At 47.6% G+C, this 19584-nt stretch overlaps 4 protein-coding genes across 7 annotated transcripts; 1 reads left to right on the top strand and 3 right to left on the bottom strand.

Moving 5' to 3' along the window:
• Window positions 1-3517: 3517 nt before the first annotated feature.
• Window positions 3518-10300, bottom strand: ZBTB33 (zinc finger and BTB domain containing 33). Of its 2 annotated transcripts, none has more exons than XM_088524916.1 (2): window positions 10213-10300; window positions 3518-6460 (listed from the first exon to the last, which is right to left on the bottom strand). In XM_088524916.1, exons 1-2 carry the CDS (start codon window positions 10238-10240, stop codon window positions 4428-4430), a joined length of 2061 nt encoding a protein of 686 aa, XP_088381042.1. In that variant the 5' UTR covers window positions 10241-10300; the 3' UTR covers window positions 3518-4427. The 2 variants fall into 2 exon arrangements, with proteins under 2 accessions (XP_088381042.1, XP_088381043.1); XM_088524917.1 differs by lacking the exon at window positions 10213-10300 and adding an exon at window positions 7456-7489.
• Window positions 10301-10412: 112 nt separating this feature from the next.
• Window positions 10413-15107, top strand: NKAP (NFKB activating protein). Of its 3 annotated transcripts, none has more exons than XM_088524918.1 (9): window positions 10413-10716; window positions 10797-10877; window positions 11279-11352; window positions 11546-11659; window positions 12101-12146; window positions 12510-12625; window positions 12775-12850; window positions 13370-13519; window positions 14089-15107. In XM_088524918.1, the coding sequence occupies exons 1-9, from the start codon at window positions 10427-10429 to the stop codon at window positions 14261-14263; spliced, it is 1122 nt and encodes a 373-aa protein (XP_088381044.1). In that variant the 5' UTR covers window positions 10413-10426; the 3' UTR covers window positions 14264-15107. The 3 variants fall into 3 exon arrangements, with proteins under 3 accessions (XP_088381044.1, XP_088381045.1, XP_088381046.1); XM_088524919.1 differs by having other exon boundaries at window positions 12104-12146; XM_088524920.1 differs by having other exon boundaries at window positions 11546-11656; window positions 12104-12146.
• Window positions 15108-15573: 466 nt separating this feature from the next.
• On the bottom strand, window positions 15574-17429 carry AKAP14 (A-kinase anchoring protein 14). Its single transcript, XM_088524943.1, has 5 exons — window positions 17315-17429; window positions 17143-17231; window positions 16770-16949; window positions 15973-16025; window positions 15574-15658 (listed from the first exon to the last, which is right to left on the bottom strand). Exons 1-5 carry the CDS (start codon window positions 17427-17429, stop codon window positions 15574-15576), a joined length of 522 nt encoding a protein of 173 aa, XP_088381069.1.
• Window positions 17430-18771: 1342 nt separating this feature from the next.
• On the bottom strand, window positions 18772-19569 carry NDUFA1 (NADH:ubiquinone oxidoreductase subunit A1). The gene is made up of 3 exons (XM_088524941.1): window positions 19386-19569; window positions 19077-19166; window positions 18772-18867 (listed from the first exon to the last, which is right to left on the bottom strand). Exons 1-3 carry the CDS (start codon window positions 19485-19487, stop codon window positions 18847-18849), a joined length of 213 nt encoding a protein of 70 aa, XP_088381067.1. The 5' UTR covers window positions 19488-19569; the 3' UTR covers window positions 18772-18846.
• Between the last annotated feature and the right edge of the window lie 15 nt (window positions 19570-19584).

The following is a 19584-nucleotide window of genomic DNA, read 5'->3' on the forward strand; positions in this document are numbered from 1 at the left end:
ATGCCACTCGTGCCTGTCTACTTAAACAGGGCTAGAAGGATAAGAGGACACAACAGGACAGGACTTAAAGCATATTGCTGAGGAACAGAGTAGGATTCCTGAAGGAACATAACCTAGTGGCAGGAGAAATAACAAGGAAATGGCTTTGTCATTGTTTTTGACTTGACAAAAATATAACCTTAGGAAGTTACCCTAATTCTTTTTTTTTCCTCAATGAGTCTTAATCCAAGGCATCCTAAGCACTCTTTAAGCAAAAAAATTACATTGCTGCTTTAAATTCACTATCAAAGGACAATTCCATGGGATTTTCTGTTCAATGACCTGTTTCCTACTGCTTGAGCAAATCTAAGCATTTAGTGTAAATGCAATATTCTGCACTGTATCCATCATTTCTTATGAGAATGTAAAGATTGTGACTCATATGTACCCTTTTATTACTTTACCAAAGTTAAATAAAAATGTGTGAATTTTGTAAACATTTACAAATTACATTTTACATTTTAACAATTTCCCTGTGTTTTACAAGCATTTTTAATGGCAGTTGCGGAATTTCAGTGTAATAACAGCATGCATTAAAAACAAGCGAACTAACAAAAGCTGTATTTGCTGTGTTGGAAGCCAGTGCTGCTCCTAGGAGGAGCTACCGGGCCGCTATTTTGTCAGTTTTGTTTTAAGAAGCCCCAGGGCCCCCACTTCACGTTCTGCTCTGCTGCAGCCGGGCCCTGCCTTGGCCACAGCCTCAAGACTCCAAGTCTTGCTCGTGGTTTTCTTTACTCCATACCAACGCTGCTTTATTTTTTTACCGCTCAATTTTTGCTTAACATGTGTGCAAATAATCCTGCCCGTGCAGTGTCTCACTTACTTCCACGGCAACTGTATTACTTGGGGCATATTTATGTCATGATCTTTTCAACTGATATTTGATGTTAACAGAAGTAGGTGGAAGCCCTATACCAGGGAGAAAAAAAATATCCAAAATATCATTTGTAGATGTCACTCACTAAACTGTATTCCCTACCTGTAATTGCAAGCTAGTAGCAAGGTTCGCCATGTTAGTCAAGGTTCAATATCATTTAAACTTTGCAGATAATAACTAGTTACTAACTAATTGAGAATAAGGACCCTGCAATGAGTTAGTGGAAATGCTTTGCACTGGTCACTCTGTTAGTCCTAATTTCTAGGTCATCTGCAGCCCCGTTAGTGGTTGGACAGACTGTTTCACACCAGCTGCAGCTATGCTGAGGAAACGTGTGTTATCACAAAACTCTGTTCACCTTGTACAGTAGAAATTTCCAGCTATTCACTTTCTTGGGAAAAAAAAAGTGATCAATCGCAAAAAAATACCTAACTTGGGAGTTCACTACTATTCTTAATTGACTGGAAAAGCTGATTGTCATTGAAAAGAAACATGTTGCACATCTTAGAATTAAACCTTTTATTTTTGCCATAGAAAGCTCTAAGAACTAATATCAAGTATTTATTAATGAAAAGTAGAACACAACTTTAAAAAGTGTGTTAAGGAAAGACTGTACAAGTATATACATTACAGACCTGGTAAAAATGCTAAGTGTTTCACAGAGAACCATTCATAGGTAACAGCTGTAGACCCAATGTTCAATGTATACGGTTTCAGCTTTTGCATCTTTTATCTGCTGCATGCCTTAACAGTACAAAATAAATAAGTAATCTATCAGCTCTGTTATCTCAATATTTGTTTCATTCATATACTGGAATGCTGTGGTATGAATCCCAAAAGAAACCATATGGTGAGGCTCAGCCATCATTAAAATGGTTTGTAGCAGATCAGGTAAAGTTTTCGCGCGTATATAAATGACTTTACTACCAAGCTCTGGTAGCAAAGATGACAAAGGTCGTCATCTCTGGTAGCTTTGCTACCAGCCTCTGTTGATTTTCTTATTTTTAGATAGTTGCTTTTTTGGATTCAGTCTTTATTTTCATTACCCCAAAGCCAATTTCTTAATATTTACATAATAATTGTCATTAAATTAAACTAAAAGTTAAATGTTTACAAAAAAAAAAAACCCTATAAGTGCAATAGCCAGAAATCTAAATTAAAAAGCACATGGCCCCATAAAAAGTTTTTAAAAAGGCTATAACATGTTTTGAACTCAATAAATAGTGGAAGTGAAATTAAAAATGCTTTACATGATCTCTGCACTTTGGATATCAAAAAATCACTTCCAAGGAAAACTGAAGACCCTGAGACACATGCAAGCACGAGTCTTCTAGCAAAGATACAAAGCCCTAATATTCCAGTTTTCCTCCAAAAAGAGACCTTTAGTAGGCACAGTTTAATTAAAGGTTTTAAATATATCAGCAGCAAATATTGATAGCTGTTATTTTTCCATTATTAATGAATGTATATTTTGCAATGTACACCTAATTCCAGATGTGTCACCATGTCAGGAGCAAAGTAACCTTGTGTTTTCCCTGACAAACAGTTCCAGAAGCTCCGATGTAGCACAGTGCTAGTTCAGCCAGGGCACCCTGTGCTAACGCAGGGAACCAACCCTTGTTCCTTGGGAGGATTATGGTAACGGCCCAGGTGCCGTGTCGGACACCAGCCAAGCTGTAACATTTGAAGCAAAACCCCGTTCTGCTCAGAGCAGTTTGCAATGTGACCTGAAAATAACCATGTCTATCATATTCGTTGCCCACAAAAACAAAAAAGAAATGCTGAGTATTACACATAGACGGTAAACCAATTCTCCTCTTTCTCCCCTCCTTACAAATACTGATCTCTGGTACCCTTTTTCATAGCTCAAGCTACATTTGAATAATTTACCACTTAAATAACCTTCTGTCAAGAACACTGGATATCTAAAACCTTAAGATTGAAGGTTATAGCATAAGATGTTTACTTAAAACGTTAAAAGAGGAGAAAAACCCTTAGCTGCAGTTCAAGTTATGAAAGGTTACCAATAGCTAACTAGTACTATGCACAATAATCTTTCTCAGTCATCTCTAAAACTGCTGTGCAGCTTTCATTAACTGCCATTTACAAAAATTCAACAAGTCACTAAATCCAAAATGCTAAACTATGACTCCAGTGAACAGCTCTTGTTTTTTCCTCATATTCACTATTTCTTGTTGAAATTGGACTTCTACTAACTATTTTCTAAGTGTCTAAACATGTACCAATTGCAATAAGAAAAAAAAAAGGGGGGGGGGCAATATAATAAACTGAAAATAGATGTCTCTGCTATGGAAACTGTACAGAAATTAAACCATATGTTGGAGGGGAGGGGGTAGTCTTTGATTGTTGGTTTAGTCTCCATGATTGCACCCCCTTTAAATGGGGGAAGAAAAATCCAAATTCTTGGTTCACTTAAAGGTCTAGCTAAATAGTCGCACCAAGATCCAGAGCAGTCTCAGTGCTGAGCTGCTGCAGCACTGCCAGAAGTAAGTTTCAAAGCCTTCATCTACAAAACATAAGGATTCTTTTTTTTCAAATACGAGATTGAAGCATTTCTCCATAAAGAGAGGAAAAAAAAAAAAAAAAGAATAACAATTTATCCCAAATTACAGTTACATTTTCCAGCAGTAATAAAACTAAACGTTATTCCCCCAAATTTTTAAATGCAAAATATTTCCTTCCTAGATGTTCTAAACTTCCTCACTATTAAGCTTAAGTTTTTTTCCCCTTTGTAAAAAGAATAAAATATAATGGCCCAGCCACTGAATACTCTCCACTCACCATACTGCCAAATATAAATAAGGTTTGTTCAACTTAGCCCAAACAGAATATTTCTTGTTTGCAAGAATATCTGTATGATGATAATATATTAATTCATATTGATTATAAACGCAGAACTAAGATGCTAGTTCAAAAATATAACGCTCCAAACTATTGGATCAGTTATTTTGGACCCTTGCAGTAAAGCATTGTTCGCAGAAGTGACACGAGATGTGGGATTTCTTTAAAATGGTTCCGTATTTGAGAAACTATGGTGAAAAGTCTTATTGTTGTCTTGGTTAATGTCTAAACATAATTAAACATTAAAGTGCTAACATGAAAGAAAGGGTTTATATAATAAATGTGGGTAGAGGAAATACCTCAATTACTTTAGAAACCTTTTTTTTTCCCTAGTTCTTTAGAAGAAACTGTACCTTTTCAAGCTACAAAGCCCCATGTTTTGATCAAAATTAATGTACTAGAAAACACTGCCAGTTCCTTGGAAATGTCTTACTCTGTATTCAAGTAAACTTTCAGATGAATCTTTTCTACAAATTACTTGCAGTTATCCATCCAAGTATTACCATTTGATGGCTTGGCAGAACAAGTTAACTTATTTTCACTTTAACAATATGCTTTACAATGATTTTTAACAGTTCATTGAAAACAGCTGCAATGTTCTGTACTGAAGCTTCCCCCCACCCCACCCCACCCCAGCATTTAATGCATTTCAGTAAGACTCTGGTATTACAAACTCAAACTCAGTACTTCCCTCTGATGGATTTTGTTTAAAAATTGCTTCATTTCCTTGTGGAATGAAAATGTCATCCCAGGTCATTTGTTTGGCAGGAGGAGCAGATGTTGTTCCTTCGGCACCATCCTTTCCTGTGCCCACATGATAAACAATTCCATCCTCGTTTATGACAGGTATACTGCTCGAGCGGTCGGAGATATACGTGTATTGTCTGATCTGCAGCGACCTGCAAGGGTGCAAGCGGTAGAGCTTGGTGTCTCCAGAAGGGTCTTGACTGTGAACAGATCTTATGTGCGTGGCCATAACTTGATAGTTGATGAAAGATTTGCCACACGTCAAGCACTGGTACCTCCGCTCACCAGTGTGATGAATTTCGTGCTTTGTACGGTACTCTGCCAGCGGGAAAACCTTGTCACAGTATCGACACGGATACTTCTTCTCCCAGGAGTGAACATTAAAATGTCTCCGTAAACTTGTCAGACATACGTATGACCTTTTACATACAATACAAATGTAGTAGACCCTGCCATCCACTATGAGCTCGTAATGGTCATCGTGCTTTACTTTCATGCGTTTCCTGCTTGGAGAATCATCGCCGGATGTTCGAGGTGTTTCATCGAGTTTGGCCTCCCCTTCCTCGGGATCATCCTTCACAGGAATGACGATGTCGTAGGTATCCTCACCAATATTTGCATAAACCTTACACCCCGTGGATAAGCCTCCTATTTCAGTCGCTGTATCTAAGGTTATGATTTTCTGCCCTTCCGCCACATGTTTTGGTGCTATACCTGCATTAAATTCCTTGTTGTTTCCAGTCAGAACATCGGAGATTTTTATTTTGAATTCACCGGGTTTTGAAGACGGCTCTTGTGAACATGTAACAAGCTGTTTTTTCTGTACACCTGAACTTTCAGAGGGTGCTGCCTTGGGTGTAGAAGGTGGCTGAACCAAAGAGTTACTGCTGACTGAACCAGGACTAGAGGAACTAATGATTTCATCATCTTCAACATCTTCCTCATCAACATCAACGGCAGCTGTTTCAGTTACAGAATCTTTCTTAGGTGGCTGCTGATTCTCCTCAAGCAAATTAATTGTAGGGGGCACATTTGTTTGATTAGAGGAGCTGACGCTGGGTGAAGAATTAAGTGGAGCCTGGTTTAGCAAAATGATATTGGGAGTCAAATGCTGTGGGGTCGGAGCGACAGGAGATTCGGCACTTGATTGTGTTTGGTTTGGACTTGGCTGACTGGCAGGTGAAATTAGTTTTTGAGTTGTTGCAGTGGTGCTCAGAAGGGGAGAGCCGCCACCACCGCATGATTTTTGGTCAGACACTTCAGCTGGACTTGGGCAAGGCTGGCTCTGCGTTGCAGCACTGGTATCTTTAGCACATTCCTTCGGGGGAACAATCTCGGAGCAAAAGATGACATCGTCGTCTTCGTCATCGGAATCACTCACGGTGATTTTTGCAGCCTCGTACTGTATGCCATGTAAGGAGAACGACTCTGTTATAACCGGCATCCCGCCCGATACCTCTTGACTCTCCTGCCGTGTTGCAGGAACCTGTGTCTGAGCATCCCTTTGACCCGGGCTAGTAGCCACACTTTCTGAAGCATCTTTGCCCTCACCTGGCATGGTTTTTCCTTCTGACGGCAGTACACCCAGATCAGCTATGAATTTAACACCCAATAGTTGCCCCGATTTAATCAGCTCATCAAGCAAATCTGATCGAACGCGGATTATTTTGGAGCTGTAGATATAGTTAAGTATTTCTGCAAAAATTTCTGCTCTTACAAAGCTCAGTTCAACCACTTGTCCAGCCACTGAGAAAAGCTGGTGAAAATATGTGCTTGAGGCAGAAAGGATGTTTCTGTGAGCTCGAAATTTCCGATCCTCTACGATGACAGTAACATCACAAAAAAGTCCATGGCCACGTTGTTCATTTAAGGACTGAAGGAGCACACTAGAATATTGTGCGTCTGTAGCAGAAATCAGTTTCTTATCCTCCATTCCTACAGAGGGAAAATAAAAGGTATCGAGTTAGTAAAAATACAGATTTACAGTTTAAAGTGCATGTCAGGGTGCCTACCTTTTCAGTGGAAAAAAATACCTCAGCCTGAGTGATTATTTATTAGCTTATCTGCTATAGTACTCCACGTGTTTGCCTCATTATTTGCTCCTTCACCCTCCTCATTTAGTAGGTGCAGTATAAGTGCAACGTCTGTTCTTAACAGATGAGATAGGCAAGCCAGGGACGTTAAATGTAATTCAATAGCAAACAAGGTGAACTTGGAAACAAGAGGTAAGATTTAGGCTCCTCAAAAATCCTGTTTTAAAATACTAATAGAGATTTCTTTCTAATTGTTAGAATATTTCAGACATAGTTATGAGTGACCAGCTAACATCCCACTCACGGGGCAGGTAACAGGATGCGTGTGGTGAATCCCGCCAGGCCCCGGGGTTAACGAAAACCCTGCTGATATTTGGCTTCCTCCTGTGCAAAAGGGAAGGAGCGAGGAAACTTTGCCCCCTCCTCGTCGTCCCCCGGGGGGCGACGCGCCGGGGCGGCCCCTCCGCGAGGCAGACGCGGGCGGTCGCGGAGCCGCCACCGAGACACGGGGCGCGGGGGAAGTTTGCGGGCGGAGCAGGTGGCGGAGCCGCCCCGCAGCAGAGGCCGCCCGGGCCCGGGATGCTGCTCGCCGCCCTGCAGCGCCCGGCGCGGGGGCCCCATCCCGCGAGTCCCGCCGGGCGGAGGTCGCCGCGGAAACGGGCGCTGGGGGCGCCCGGCCGCAGCGCGGAGCAGGGCCCGGCCCGGCGCGCAGCCGCCGAGCGGCCCCACCGCAGCGCCGCGCTGACAGGCGGCCGCCACCTCGGCCCCGGGAGCCACCTCCTCCCCGCCGCCTGCCCGCCCCGCTGGCGGCCCCGGCGCCGCCAGGCCGTGCCCGCCGCCGCTCCCTGCTCGGGGCCGGGCAGGTGGCGGCGGGCGGGGAAGCCCGGGCCGTGGTACCTGGGCTCCGGCCGCCGCGACCCGCCGCCCTCCGCCGCACAACGGCCGCCGCTCCCGGGCCTCGGGCGCCGCCCCCGCCGCGCGGCCGCCAGGGGGCGCTGCGCCGCGCTGCCCTCCCCCGCCGGCCGCGGCGCCCCGCCCGAGCGCGCTCGGCTCCCTCCGGCGGCGCGACCCGAACGGCCTCGGCAACCTCCGGCCGCGGCCTCGGCAACCTCCGGCCGCGCTCGGGGCGCCCCGGACGGGGCGGGGCCGCCGGCGCGCGGTAACGGCCGTTGCGCCGGGGTAACGGCTGCGAAGAGCTGTTAACGGCCGACACGTCTCCACGCGGCCTGGGCCTCCGCTGGGGCTCTTCTAAGCGAAACGTTACCGCCCATCCTCGCTTGCTCCACAGCATCGTTTGTTTTGTATTATTTGCCCCACAGTGGCGCGTATTGGACTCCCCTTTGCAAGGAGCTGGATGACGGCAGGCTGCTCTCGGCACATTTGACTTGTGGTCATCCAAGTGACATACACACAGCGCACGCTCCGAGACTCTTACTGTCCATGAGCACTCCAAGAGTAGCAATGTCATTAAAAAAAAAAAATTCTCTCTCTGGTTAGCAATCTGTGCTTCTCTTCTGAGGAGTTTGCATTCGAATCACAGAGGTGTTTGTTTACGACAGAAAATCTTTGCTAAAACCAAATGCCCTTCTATCAAGTTCAACGAGAAGCATCAGCAGGCCACCACAGACGCCGGCACGAATGACTGCAGCTCCCTTACTGCATGTATCAGCAATAAAACAGTCCTGCCCAGCTTTTAGAGCCTCTCTAGCAAGAAAATCACCTGCAATGCTCCCTGCAGTTGTACAGCTGGCAGCAGAAGAGGCTCTTTGAAGAGAGCTCTCAGATCCGAAATGCGACAGAGCTGATTTCTGTTTATTTATAGGATCTTTCTGAGGGTTGAGTGAGGAAGACTAATAGAAAAAAAGATGATCAGGGAAAATAGCTTTCCCCTTCCCTTCTATAAGCCTTTAACAGCATTATCTCTTTTGATATAGGTTCTTAGCAAAATTTACAGAAGAGCTTATCTTTAGATAACACTAAAATTGATTTGGTTCTTAACATATCATCTGTTTTTTTTTTCTGCCTCAAAAACCTCAAAAAAAGGCTGATGATTGAAATTAGACCATTTATTTGCCTTTTGCACATTTGCTTTAAGGAACTTTCTTCTCCTCACTGTCAATTTCATTCCTCGTAGGCACAAAATTGTTGGCCAAATTAATCAGGAGCAAGTTAGTGCTCCAACTAACTTAAAATATTTTAGTGAACTGCAGAATTTCAGTGTGAGCATTTCTGTTTGGCTTGGACCTTTTTTTCTCTCCCCTCCTTTATTTGTAGATAGGCTTAGAAGTGAGGATTTGGTTCGTACAAAAGCTCATACAGTGAGTGCTTAAAAGTACCATTGGCTCTGAGACGGTAATCAGAAAGCAGGCTAGAACAGAGAACCAGGCATGGTGCTCTTAGAAATGAGAAAGTAACTAAAAAAATACAACAGGAACTTTTATTTTGATGCATAGTAACTTAAGGGAACAATGGGATGGAGGCCCTGAAAATGTAAAGTAATAAATTAAGAAGAAACATGTACTCTTTTTTTTGAGGGGGGGGAGAAGACAAAAGTGACTCAGCAACAAGTTTATAGTTAAGCAGAGCTAAGAGCTCTTTCCTTCTTTTAAAACATTTTATGGGAACAGAAAATTCTTTTAAAGATTTTACAGACCTGAGAAAGGAGGAAATGTTTCTAGTCATGAAAAAAGAGTGTATTTTATTCTAAAATGAATAAAAAATATTAAAGAGGTAAATTTCCACTTAGGAAAGGGGCTCTCAGTAACAACCAAAATTCAACAGTTATCTTGCCTAAAACCATTTCTAGTCACAGAAATTATTGCATGGCGGACGCTCAAAGCACTGCTGCTTCTGAAGGACTCCTGAGCATTAATTCCCACCATCCTCGCCTTGGGGTGTTTGCAGGCGGCGTTTTTCCTGTCAGTCCCGTTATATAAATCCCGGGAGAAGCCCCGCACCGTCCGCGTGTCCCTGGGGAGGTGACGGGGCCCCGCGCGGCCTGGGCGCTTCCCGGGGCCGGGGCTCGCGCGGCGGGGGGGCCCGGGCGCTCGGGGGCACCGGGAGCTGCGCCCGGGGATCTCGGCGCCTCCTCCGGGCAGCCCCTGAGCTCAGCACGGCCCGACTGGCACCGCGCGGCCACTGCGGCCCCGCGCGTCTCATTCGAACGACCCCGGGGCCGCTGAGCGCCCCCGAGGCCCCGTCGGAGGGAAGACGCAGCCTCATCGGCCGCTTAGCGAGCGGCGAGCACGAGCGCGGGGCTGCGGCGGGGGCGCGCGCAGACCTCGGCTGACATCTGCTCCCTGCCGCGGCGCGGAGACGGCTGCGAGAGGCTCCCCGCGGGCAGAGCGCGGCGCCGCGCGGGGCTCTGGCAGCCGGGACACGGCCTCGCGCGGGGGGAAACAAATACAGAAAAGCACCGAGGGCGCCGCGCATCCGCCGCGAGCCACGCGGGGCTCCCCGGGCGCGTCCGGCCCGTGACGGCGAGCGGCTCCTGGACACGGCCCCCGCGGGGAGAGCCGCTCCGCGGGGCGGCCCCGGCGCTGCGCCCCGGCCGGGCGGCTCTGCCCCGCGCCGCGGTTCCGCCGTCCCCCGCCGCCGCCGAGCGCTGTCCGGCGGGCGGTGCTGCCTGGACAGCTCCCCGCGCCCCGCCGTTACCTGGCAGCGCCTCGGCGCGCTCCTCCATGGCGGCCGCGGGGGCGCGCGCAGGGGCCACGCCGGGGCCGCGCCGCCTCGTTGCCGGCCGGGCGGGCGCTGAGCGGCGCCGCCGCTTCCGCTGCGGCCGGACGGCGTCGCCCGGGGCACGCGGCGCCGCCCCGCCCCGCCCCGCCCCGCCGGAAGCCGGAAGCGGCCGGAGCCCCCGCGCGCCGCCATGGCGCCGGTGTCGCGCTCCCGCAGCCCGCCCGAGCCGCCGCCGTCCCGGCGCCGCCGCAGTGGCAGCCGCGGCCCCTCCGCCAGCCCCGAGCGGCGCCCCCGCCGTTCCCGCTCCCGCGATCGCGGCGGCCTCAAGCGCTCGGGCCCTCGGCGGAGCCGCAGCTGGTCGCGCTCCCGCGAGCGCAGCCCCGGCGGGCCGCGCGCCGCCGCGCACCACGGGCACCACCACGGCGGCAAGGCCTGGCCCGACTACTACGAGAAGGAGAAGGAGGAGCTGCTGCGGCAGAGGCGAGCGCACTGCCGGCCCCGCCGCGCGCCCGCTCCGCCCCGGCGGAGCCCCGGCCTCATCCACGCTTCTTCCCTTGCAGGAGGCTCAACGAGCGCGAGAGGATCGGGGAGCTCGGCGCGCCCGAAGTCTGGGGGCTCTCGCCCAAGGTCCCTGACCCCGAGTAAGGCCCCTGTCGCCCTTCCCCTCCTCTTCCTCGCGCTGCTCGTGCGCTGCGGCAGCTGCTAACGCTGCCTCGGCCCCGCGCTGCTCCGTCCGCAGTTGGCCACGTGTCAGAAATTCATGTCCGTGACACAGCTGGCTTAGGACTTTTCTAAATTACTCCAGGGTATCCAGTGCAGGAGACTTCAGCATGTGGCTGGTCAGGTAGATCAGATCCCTCTGTGCTCTGGTTCTCAAAGCACTTCGCAGGTGACACTTTGGCTGTTTAATTGTTTCATTCATTGCAAATTTTGTCTCAAAATCTGCAAGCATATGTTTGGTCAGTTGTATATATTTGATATTGAATTACTAAGCATTACAAAGTGGGTTTTGAGTAGTAATAATCTTTTTGTTTTTACTCAGTTCTGATGAGCATACCCCTGTAGAAGACGAAGAGGCAAAATCTAAGAGCAGTTCTTCGGATTCCAGCTCAGAAGGTATTTTGTTTGGCCTATACAGCCTGTTTACAAACTTGGAGGTTACCTAAGGCTGCTGTCTGTTCTTGTGGCTTTGCTGGGATTGAGTGATCTGATGGGCTGCAGTTCAAATGAGAACATTGCCTCAGCAAAGTACATATGGAGCTAGATAATCGTCACCTCTTCTCTGACATTATAATTTGAAATGTTCTAGAGGAGAAAAGGAAGAAGAAGAAGAAAAGGAAGAAGAAAAAACAAAAGGCATCCAAAAGAAAACGCAGAAAACATTCTGAGGACAGCGACAGCGAGTCGGAGTCAGACTCTAGTGGTAAGAAAAGAGTTTCTGTTGATCTGTGTGGTCTAATTGCTCCGGCTGGGCTCCTCCCAGCGCACAGCAAAGCTCCAGCTCCTGCAACCATGAAACTGCAGAGCGGCCACATCAGCCGTACGCACTTTTCTTTCTCTGTCTTATAGATTTGCAGTCGGTTTTCCTTGATGAGCACTTGCAGTGTTCCTCTGGAAGCAGCATCTCTGAATTTCATATCATGCCAGATGGCTCCTGAGTGTAATGAATAATAATGCGAGCAGCTTTCCATTAACATTGCCTCCGTAATCTGCTACTGAAGCAAATCATGGTCGAGAACCTCTTTACTAAAGCATTCAGCTGGAGGAAATGTTTGTTTGCTCACAGTGCAATAAATCTTTTTTTTTGTTTGTTTTTGTTCAGATCAGGCACCTCTTTTGTAGTGACTTATACTTTTTTTTTCAGAAGAAGATAAGAAGAAAAGCAAAAAGAAGAGGAAGAAGCACAGAAAGTGAGTTTCTAAATTGTTATGTATAATTGTACCTGCTTTTCAGTAGAGGGCAGCACCACCCTCTTAGCTGGCGATGGGGAAGACTGTGCACTCCTGTAATTAAGACCATCAGTACTATCAAACCATCTTAGTGTGACATATCATCTTTAAATGTACCACACCCTTTCAGCAGTGCATGAAAAGCATGACTGGATTTATTATTCTTGTTTTGCCATAAAATATTTCCTGTCAAAGGACACCAACCTGTATCTCTATAATCAGTCCTTCACTAGACAAGATTTGCTTTGAGAAACTAATCAGCTGATAATGCTTAAAATCCTCTTGATTTTTTGTGAGCAGCATTTCTGTCTGACTTTATCACAGAAAGAAGTATAAGAAAAAGAAAAATAGAAAGAGCAGGAAGGAATCCAGTGATTCAAGCAGTGAAGATTCAGGTGATGAAACATTTCAAGGAGAAGATCTCTGGATTGAGAGATCAAGTAGGTTCACATGACTTTAAAATTTCCTTTAAAAATCCTCAGTACTGATTTCATTAATTTATTTGTTTGATGTTGCTGACCTGTAGCTAATCTGATAACAAGGAATAATGGACACAGTACTAACTTTCCTCACTGTTTGGTTGTTGCAGAAAATACAGAAGCTGACAGCCTCATTGGGCCAGAGGCTCCCAAAACACATGCGTCTCAAGATGACAGACCTCTTAAGTGAGTAGCTGGCTCTGATATTACTTAGATCAAATTACATAAATCAGCCATGAAGACTTCTGCCCAAAGGGACTGTTATAATAATATGACATGTATTATAGAGAGATGCTATATCAAAAATTTAAGGACAGAAGTGGTAGTGATACTTGGTTTTACCTGAATTCCGGTAGAAGAATCTGTTTTATTAATTTTAGATGTGATTCCTAGATAAATTAATTGTTCTGTTCTTCAGTAAGTGTGCCCATGATACACTTTATTCTAATGATCTGTGTATTGTTACTTTATACAGCCTTCATTACTATTAATAAGTTTGATCAAACCAGTAATTTAAGCTGTTGTTCCTAGGGGTTGCCATAGAGAAGATAAGCCAGTACATGGGAAAGAATTTGCAAGTGCTTAAAAATGTGGCTGTAGCAAGTAGTGAGCAGGGAAGCTACTCACTGCTTTGCTTCAGGCCCCCCTCTGTTTGAGGCCGACTAAAAATCCTGTTGTTTGGTTGGTTTTGTTTGTTCTTTTAAGCTATGGACATGCCCTACTGCCTGGTGAAGGTGCAGCAATGGCAGAGTATGTGAAAGCAGGAAAACGTATACCCCGGAGAGGTGAAATTGGCTTGACCAGTGAAGAGATTGCATCGTTCGAGAGCTCTGGCTATGTAATGAGTGGTAGCAGGTATGGTTTGGATAATGATTCAGTGAAGTTTCTAGAAGCTGCTTCCTCTGCTGGCCAGAGAAAAACTGGAGCCTGTAAAAAGTGCTTTCAGGCTCTAGGTCAAAATACAGAGAAAGGAGCATTCTGGGTGTTTGCAGTAGTCTGTGCTAACTACTTTTCAATACTGTTGTGTGGTGAATTTGATAAGGTATTTATCCTCAAGAGTTAGAAGTGGGTTAGCTGGATTTTTTTTTAATGTTATGCTGGCTCTTCAGTGAGACAAATCAAAGTGCCAGGGGCTGGCCATGCTTTTCCATGCAGTACTGGAGTTTCACTTTACATTCTGGAGCACCAAAAGCTGGCACTGTGGGGGCAGTAGGGGCTCTTTCCTCACTGCCGAAGGGCAGACACCTCCAAAATGAGCTTCTAACTGCCATGCCTCTTCCTGAGGAGGTTTGTGTGCAGTGGGGACTCTCTGCTCCAGTTATCTTATTTACAAGCTGAAACTGTTTGGGTCAGTTGATGGATTGACACAGAGGGGCCTTGCATCCCTCTGTGTGTGCTGAGGAGCACAACGTTCTCCTCCCCAGGCATCGCCGAATGGAGGCCGTGCGTCTGCGTAAAGAGAACCAGATTTACAGCGCCGATGAAAAGAGAGCTCTGGCATCCTTCAACCAGGAGGAGAGAAGGAAACGAGAGAATAAGATCCTTGCAAGCTTTCGCGAGATGGTCTACAGGAAGACGAAGGGCAAAGACGACAAATAATTCTTTTTTTGAACTACACAGCATGGATTCTAGCAAGCAGCAGCTAACCTGTTCCAGTCATGATTTGAAAACAGCTGCAAGTGCTGCAGTGCCTTTGACCCAAGGTGGCCAAGCCTCAGGAATGGATTACTTGAACGAAAAAGCGCAGTTATCTTTATCAGATTTTCTTGGATGGTTTGTTCACTATCTGCAGGGAATCCACTAAAGAGAAAGGCTGCGAGGCGCAGGAACAGGCAGGGAAGGTTTAAGGTGGAAATGCTCTGTGTTTACTTTGAATTGGACATTCAGAAGCATGCGTTGGGAGGGTTTTATGACCTGCTGCTGATACTGATAAGTGCTGTTTTCCTTTTATTTTGACTAATGAGAATAGACTGGCTGTCACAAACAAGCTACTCGTAATAGTAGTAAAATTTAAGGAATTCCTGTGTAGGATCTAAGACTGTCCACTTATGTATTTTTTTCATAAGTCCTTTAAACTTTTCTTTTTTCTCTCTCAAAACAGAAGAGTTTGTTTTGTGGTTCAAACTACACTTGTAAATAGATATGAGTTTGTAATTTAATACAGACTGGCTTCAGTTACTTTAAGCAAGCAGACTGCAATTGGGATATAAAATGACAGTAGCAATAGCAGGGTCTGATCTAGAATCTTCCACAGCCCAAGGTGAAGAACTAAGTTGCTTGCTTCTTCTTCTACTATGTTATACATAGGTATCGGAGCGGTGGGCTGCAGTGATTGGAACACCTGGATGTATGCAGGTGGTAACAAGGATGTATCCATTTGTTTTATTGTTGTTATTTTGTCTATGAAAATGCTCTAGATTAAAACTTGGTTTTAATTCTTGTACTTTAATTTGCTCTGATTCTCTCTCTCTCTGTCTTTTTCTTTTTTTTTCTTCTACTCCAACCCCAAATATTAGTGTTGTAATTTTAGCAGGGGAAACATCCTGTATGTTTGTATTAAAAAACCTTATGATGTTTGCCCTGGAATTGTGTAAACCTGGCTCTGACAAACAGCAAGTCCAGCCCAGCTGCCCCTTCATGTTTACACCGTATAGAACCTGGTGCTGCGCTGTCTTACCCAACCGTACCTGCAAGGGACTGCCATGGAAAGCAGCTGCAGATTATTTTTGTTAGTTGATTTTTACTAATTTTATGCACAGATTTAATGCTTGTTAGGCATCCATGCAGCTAGAGGAAAAAAAAAATGGGAAGCAAGGGCCCTTCTTTTATTTTTTTATTGTTATGTGTATTTGATTCTCCACAAAATCCTGACAAACATTGTATCGGTGATGGTGAGCTGGAGCTGTTCATTATAAAATAAGACTCTCCATGAGGATGATTTTATTTTCAATGATGTCTTTAAGCCACTTTTCTCTAAATCGACACTCTCCTGGCCTGGAGGTGGGAGTAATAACAGGGTAAATAGTAAGAATATTTTATTCACAAGATAGGCATATCTGCTGGAAAAAAATGCCCCCTAGACCTGCATAAACCCCTTGCAAATTCACTGTGTAGAAGGCAGGTGCTCATGGGGTGGCTGTCAGTGCTGTGGTTAGAGCAGAGCTGGTAAGATCAGGTTTTGCTCAGCAAGATTTTGATAATTACTTCTGCTTATAAAGGTTTTATTTACATCAAGCTCCCTGTTCGTTTTGGCGTGGGGAAACTTGCTAGAACTCCAGAGTCAGTAATGGGATGGTATTAATGTGTACCTGTGGATCAGCCTGCTCGTTTCCAGAATGAAGAACACCTCCACGGGCAAGGTCTGCAAGAGAAGAGGGACGGGCACAGCTCACATGCCGAGCTACGGGACATCAGAAAGATATTTTAATTCCGTGACAGCTACTAGCTGCTGCTTAAGAAACTTCTGCAGCACTTCTGGTACGGGTTAGATTAGTTTGTTTTAAAGCATCTGTGAGTATTCTGATGTGAAGGGAATGCTATGACCTTAATGGTTGGTGCTAGGATTTGATTTATGACTAGTGGCTGTGGTCTGTGAACTGCTGCTGCTCAGGAATCCAGAGCCAGTGAGTTACAAAAATACCTGAGGGACAGTATGACCAGGTGTAAGTTCTGGAAGAAAAAAGTAACTTTTTCCTCCTTGAGCTGCAAAATATTGTTGCACAGGTGAATATTGGAACATCCAGTATGTAGATGCCTAGACTGTGTGACTAAGCAAATTATTTCAGTAACAAGTGCAATAGAAACTTATGCAGAATGTAGAAGGGAGGGAATATCTGTAGTGTGTTTTGTGCGTTAGTATTTCAAAGGCTTTTCTGGAGCACAGTGCTAGGTGTGCTTGGTAATAGAGACAAAGATTTGAAATAGGGTCTTGAGGTTAAAATTGGTCCCTTTGAAGTGTTATTAGGAACTTTCCTAACACTCAGAGTGTTTCCTGTTATGGGCTACAGTTGTTTAAATTACTGCTCTCTGTCATTCAGAGTAAGTGAAACAGAAGTTGTACTGCTGCATCTTGAAGGATTGCTGTGTACTGTTTCTAGATACTTACAGCTGGTTTGATTTTGGAGACCTCTATAATGAAGTAGACACTTGCTGTGGCTCGTGGGATGGGTTTTCTGCGTGTTGGGGTGCTCCAGCAGACTCTGTAATGGTACCTCTTGCTATACTTCATATCCTCTTCCCGGAGAAATTGTGTCCAGTGAAGCCAACTTTCATGAAACTCCCATGTCTGCTGGGCACACATCACACTGTAAGGTTCCCTCTCTAGCAGGGAACACTGAAAGCAGATGCTAAAAACAATAGGAGTGGCTCTCACTTATTTTTTCATTCTAAACAATAGTGAGAGGGTATGATCTAACTGAAACTTCCAAAAGGTTCATATTTATAGATGCTATGAAATTAGCAGATGGAGTGTCACTCACAGAGATGTATTCCTCAATCTGCTCCTGTCCTCTCTGCACGGTGAAGTCCTTGCATGTGGTCCACTGGATATTTTTGATGTCATATTCAGCTGCTGAAAACAGATAAAATGCTGAGGAAGCCTTCTGGGAAGCTCTGATAAGACGCCAGACATTGCAGCTAAAGCAAGCTCACTCTCTTTCTCTTTTTCTTGCAAATCCAGAAGATACTCTTTTGCGCTGCTTATCACGTTTTCAATGAAGCTGCGGGCCTGCTCCTTGAGGGCAGCATCTTCCTCTCCTGTGTCCATTGCCATCACCTTTAGAAAGAGAAGTGCCCGAAGTGGCTCCGAGGGGGGCGCTCCTCAGCACTCAGGGAGGGACGTTTGGTAGCGGGAAGGAGCCTGGTGACAAGGGTGGCTGTCGTGATCCCAAAGCGCTTTCTCAGGGTCCCCACCGTGCTGCAGTGTTTGTCCTTCCCTGCTTGCTCCGCTGCCCTTCCTGCCTGGAGTGTTTGGGCTGGCGCTGCCCTGGCAACCCGCGCGCCTGGCAAGGGAGGAGCCCGGCCGCTCCGGTGATGGAGCCCGGCCGCTCCGGTGATGGAGCCCGGCCGCTCCCGTGATGGAGCCCGGCCGCTCCGGTGATGGAGCCCGGCGGCTCCGGTGATGGAGCCCGGCCGCTCCGCGCGGGACTCCCGGCAGCTCCGCTCTGCAGCCCGGGCTGGCGGGAGCTGCCCCCGCCTCCCGTCAGCACCATGATGAGAACGTTGAGGACTGTCAACTTAGTGGTCTGCTCTAAAAACAGATGGTAGAAAAAGCCCCTGAAAAGCAGGGGAATGTGGGCGGCTGCATTGCGGGCGCTGCACAGTGACCTGGAAAACAGCTCTGCAGCTGGGGAAACTTCGTGCTGCTGCCTGGGATGGAGGTCCCTGGGGAGCTGCTCCTGGCGCTCCTTCGCCGCGTCCCAAAGGCAGGGGAAGCAGTTCCACACAGCTGCTCTTGGGGACGGGCTCCGTGAGGTGACACAGCCCAGGGCAGAGCGTGAACTGGCAACGGCCCCTCCAGGAACTGGCAACGGCCCCTCCAGGCATGTTCTCACCACGACCACGCTGCTGTTCGGGGCCTTGATGACTCCCTCCCAGCCCAGCGGGGAGGGTTGTTTGGGGCCGATGTTTCAGTCATTCCCAAGCTCTCGTTAGTCCTTCAAAAAACCCAGCACCTTAACAAGTTTGTCACAGGCCAAACCCAGGCTGAAGCACAGGCAGCTGGAGACCTCCAGCCACTGTCTCTGACTGCCTGGCCACAGTGTCCCCAGAGAAGCACTAGAGCCATCTGTGTCTGCTCAGGGACACAAAACGTGTCTTCTGGCTCCTGACAAGTGATAGCCAATTGGGAAACACTCGGTCATAGTCCCGACCAGGGGAGGAATTTGGGTGCAGATGTGTAGGCCTCCTCTTGCCATTACTCACGATAATGGAAATCTGGAATAATTCTGCTTATTTTCTTTTTCTGCAGTAGCACTACTTTTTCAATACATGTACAGAGAAACAGGCGAAGACACTAAGAGCAGAGTATCGTCCTCCAGCATGCACAAAACAAGGCAAGTTACCCCACTTATGGGGATATTATATTATGGGCAATATAAATACACCGGTAAAGTACATGTATATCTTTATTAGAGAGATAAATCATTTTGTGCAGATATAGGGGTTCCTCAGACACCATTCTTCTAGTCAATGTTCTCCAGCCCCTGAAAAACAAGTACCACAATAGGCACAACCCTCCCCACCACGGCCCCGGAGCGCTGCCGCCCCAGCCATGCGTCACCCACCCCTGCAAGCCGCACGCGCTGCCCCCAGCCCTCTTCCCAGCGCAGCCGGGGTCCAACAGTGCCCGTGACGTGACAGGGAGCCCCGCGATGCCGCGGGGAGCCCGGCACCCCCGGGCCCCAGCACCTGCCTTGGACACGTAGTACTTGTTGACGCCCGAGATCCGCCTGTCCCTTTCCATGAGGGTCCACTGGTAGGGGTAGCGGGCGATCCTCTTCTCCTGCACACACCGTGGGACCGACACCGCGTGACCGACGTGGCACCGGGACACCCGGTCCCGGGACAAGGGGGTACCAGGACAAGGGGAACCTCGGCACAGGAGGCATGCCGGGGGGAAGAGGGACCAGGAAAGAAGGAACCCAAGGGAAGGGGAGATCCCGGGGGAGGGCGGAATCCCGGGCCGGGCGGCTGCCCGCGCGGGACCCGCGGAGGCGCTGACCTTGCCGCCGTTGCACCAGCGGTTCATGTACATGGTGGAGAGGCCGGGGATGCTGAGGCAGATGCCCATGACGGCCATGCCGGGCAGGATCTCGTACCACATGGCGGCGCCGCTCCGCTCGGTGCCCCGCAGCCGCTGCCGGTACGGGCCCCGGGACGCTCCCGCCCTGCCCCGCGCGCCGCCCCGGGGGCTGCCGGGA

The sequence above is a fragment of the Tinamus guttatus genome, unplaced genomic scaffold, assembly GCF_059628265.1.
Source record: "Tinamus guttatus ecotype Peru unplaced genomic scaffold, ASM5962826v1 Tinamus_guttatus_pri_ptg000217l, whole genome shotgun sequence".
Lineage (NCBI taxonomy): Eukaryota > Metazoa > Chordata > Aves > Tinamiformes > Tinamidae > Tinamus > Tinamus guttatus.

Excerpts from the sequence above, each read along its gene's own strand:
- ZBTB33 (XM_088524916.1), bottom strand. The coding sequence starts at position 10,240 with ATGGAGGAGCGCGCCGAGGCGCTGCCAG. Across the intron at positions 6,461-10,212 it reads GCGCGCCGAGGCGCTGCCAG|GAATGGAGGATAAGAAACTG; the intron begins GTAACGGCGGGG and ends TTCCCTCTGTAG.
- NKAP (XM_088524918.1), top strand. The coding sequence starts at position 10,427 with ATGGCGCCGGTGTCGCGCTCCCGCAGCCCGCCCGAGCCGCCGCCGTCC. Across the intron at positions 10,717-10,796 it reads GAGGAGCTGCTGCGGCAGAG|GAGGCTCAACGAGCGCGAGA; the intron begins GCGAGCGCACTG and ends CTTCCCTTGCAG. Across the intron at positions 12,147-12,509 it reads AAGAGGAAGAAGCACAGAAA|AAAGAAGTATAAGAAAAAGA; the intron begins GTGAGTTTCTAA and ends ACTTTATCACAG.
- AKAP14 (XM_088524943.1), bottom strand. The coding sequence starts at position 17,429 with ATGGACACAGGAGAGGAAGATGCTGCCCTCAAGGAGCAGGCCCGCAGC. Across the intron at positions 16,026-16,769 it reads TCTCCAAAATCAAACCAGCT|ACCTTGCCCGTGGAGGTGTT; the intron begins GTAAGTATCTAG and ends CTTCTCTTGCAG. Across the intron at positions 15,659-15,972 it reads ACGAGCAGGCTGATCCACAG|GCCAGGAGAGTGTCGATTTA; the intron begins GTACACATTAAT and ends TCCCACCTCCAG.
- NDUFA1 (XM_088524941.1), bottom strand. The coding sequence starts at position 19,487 with ATGTGGTACGAGATCCTGCCCGGCATGGCCGTCATGGGCATCTGCCTC. Across the intron at positions 19,167-19,385 it reads GCTGGTGCAACGGCGGCAAG|GAGAAGAGGATCGCCCGCTA; the intron begins GTCAGCGCCTCC and ends CGGTGTGTGCAG. Across the intron at positions 18,868-19,076 it reads ACAAGTACTACGTGTCCAAG|GGGCTGGAGAACATTGACTA; the intron begins GCAGGTGCTGGG and ends CTTGTTTTTCAG.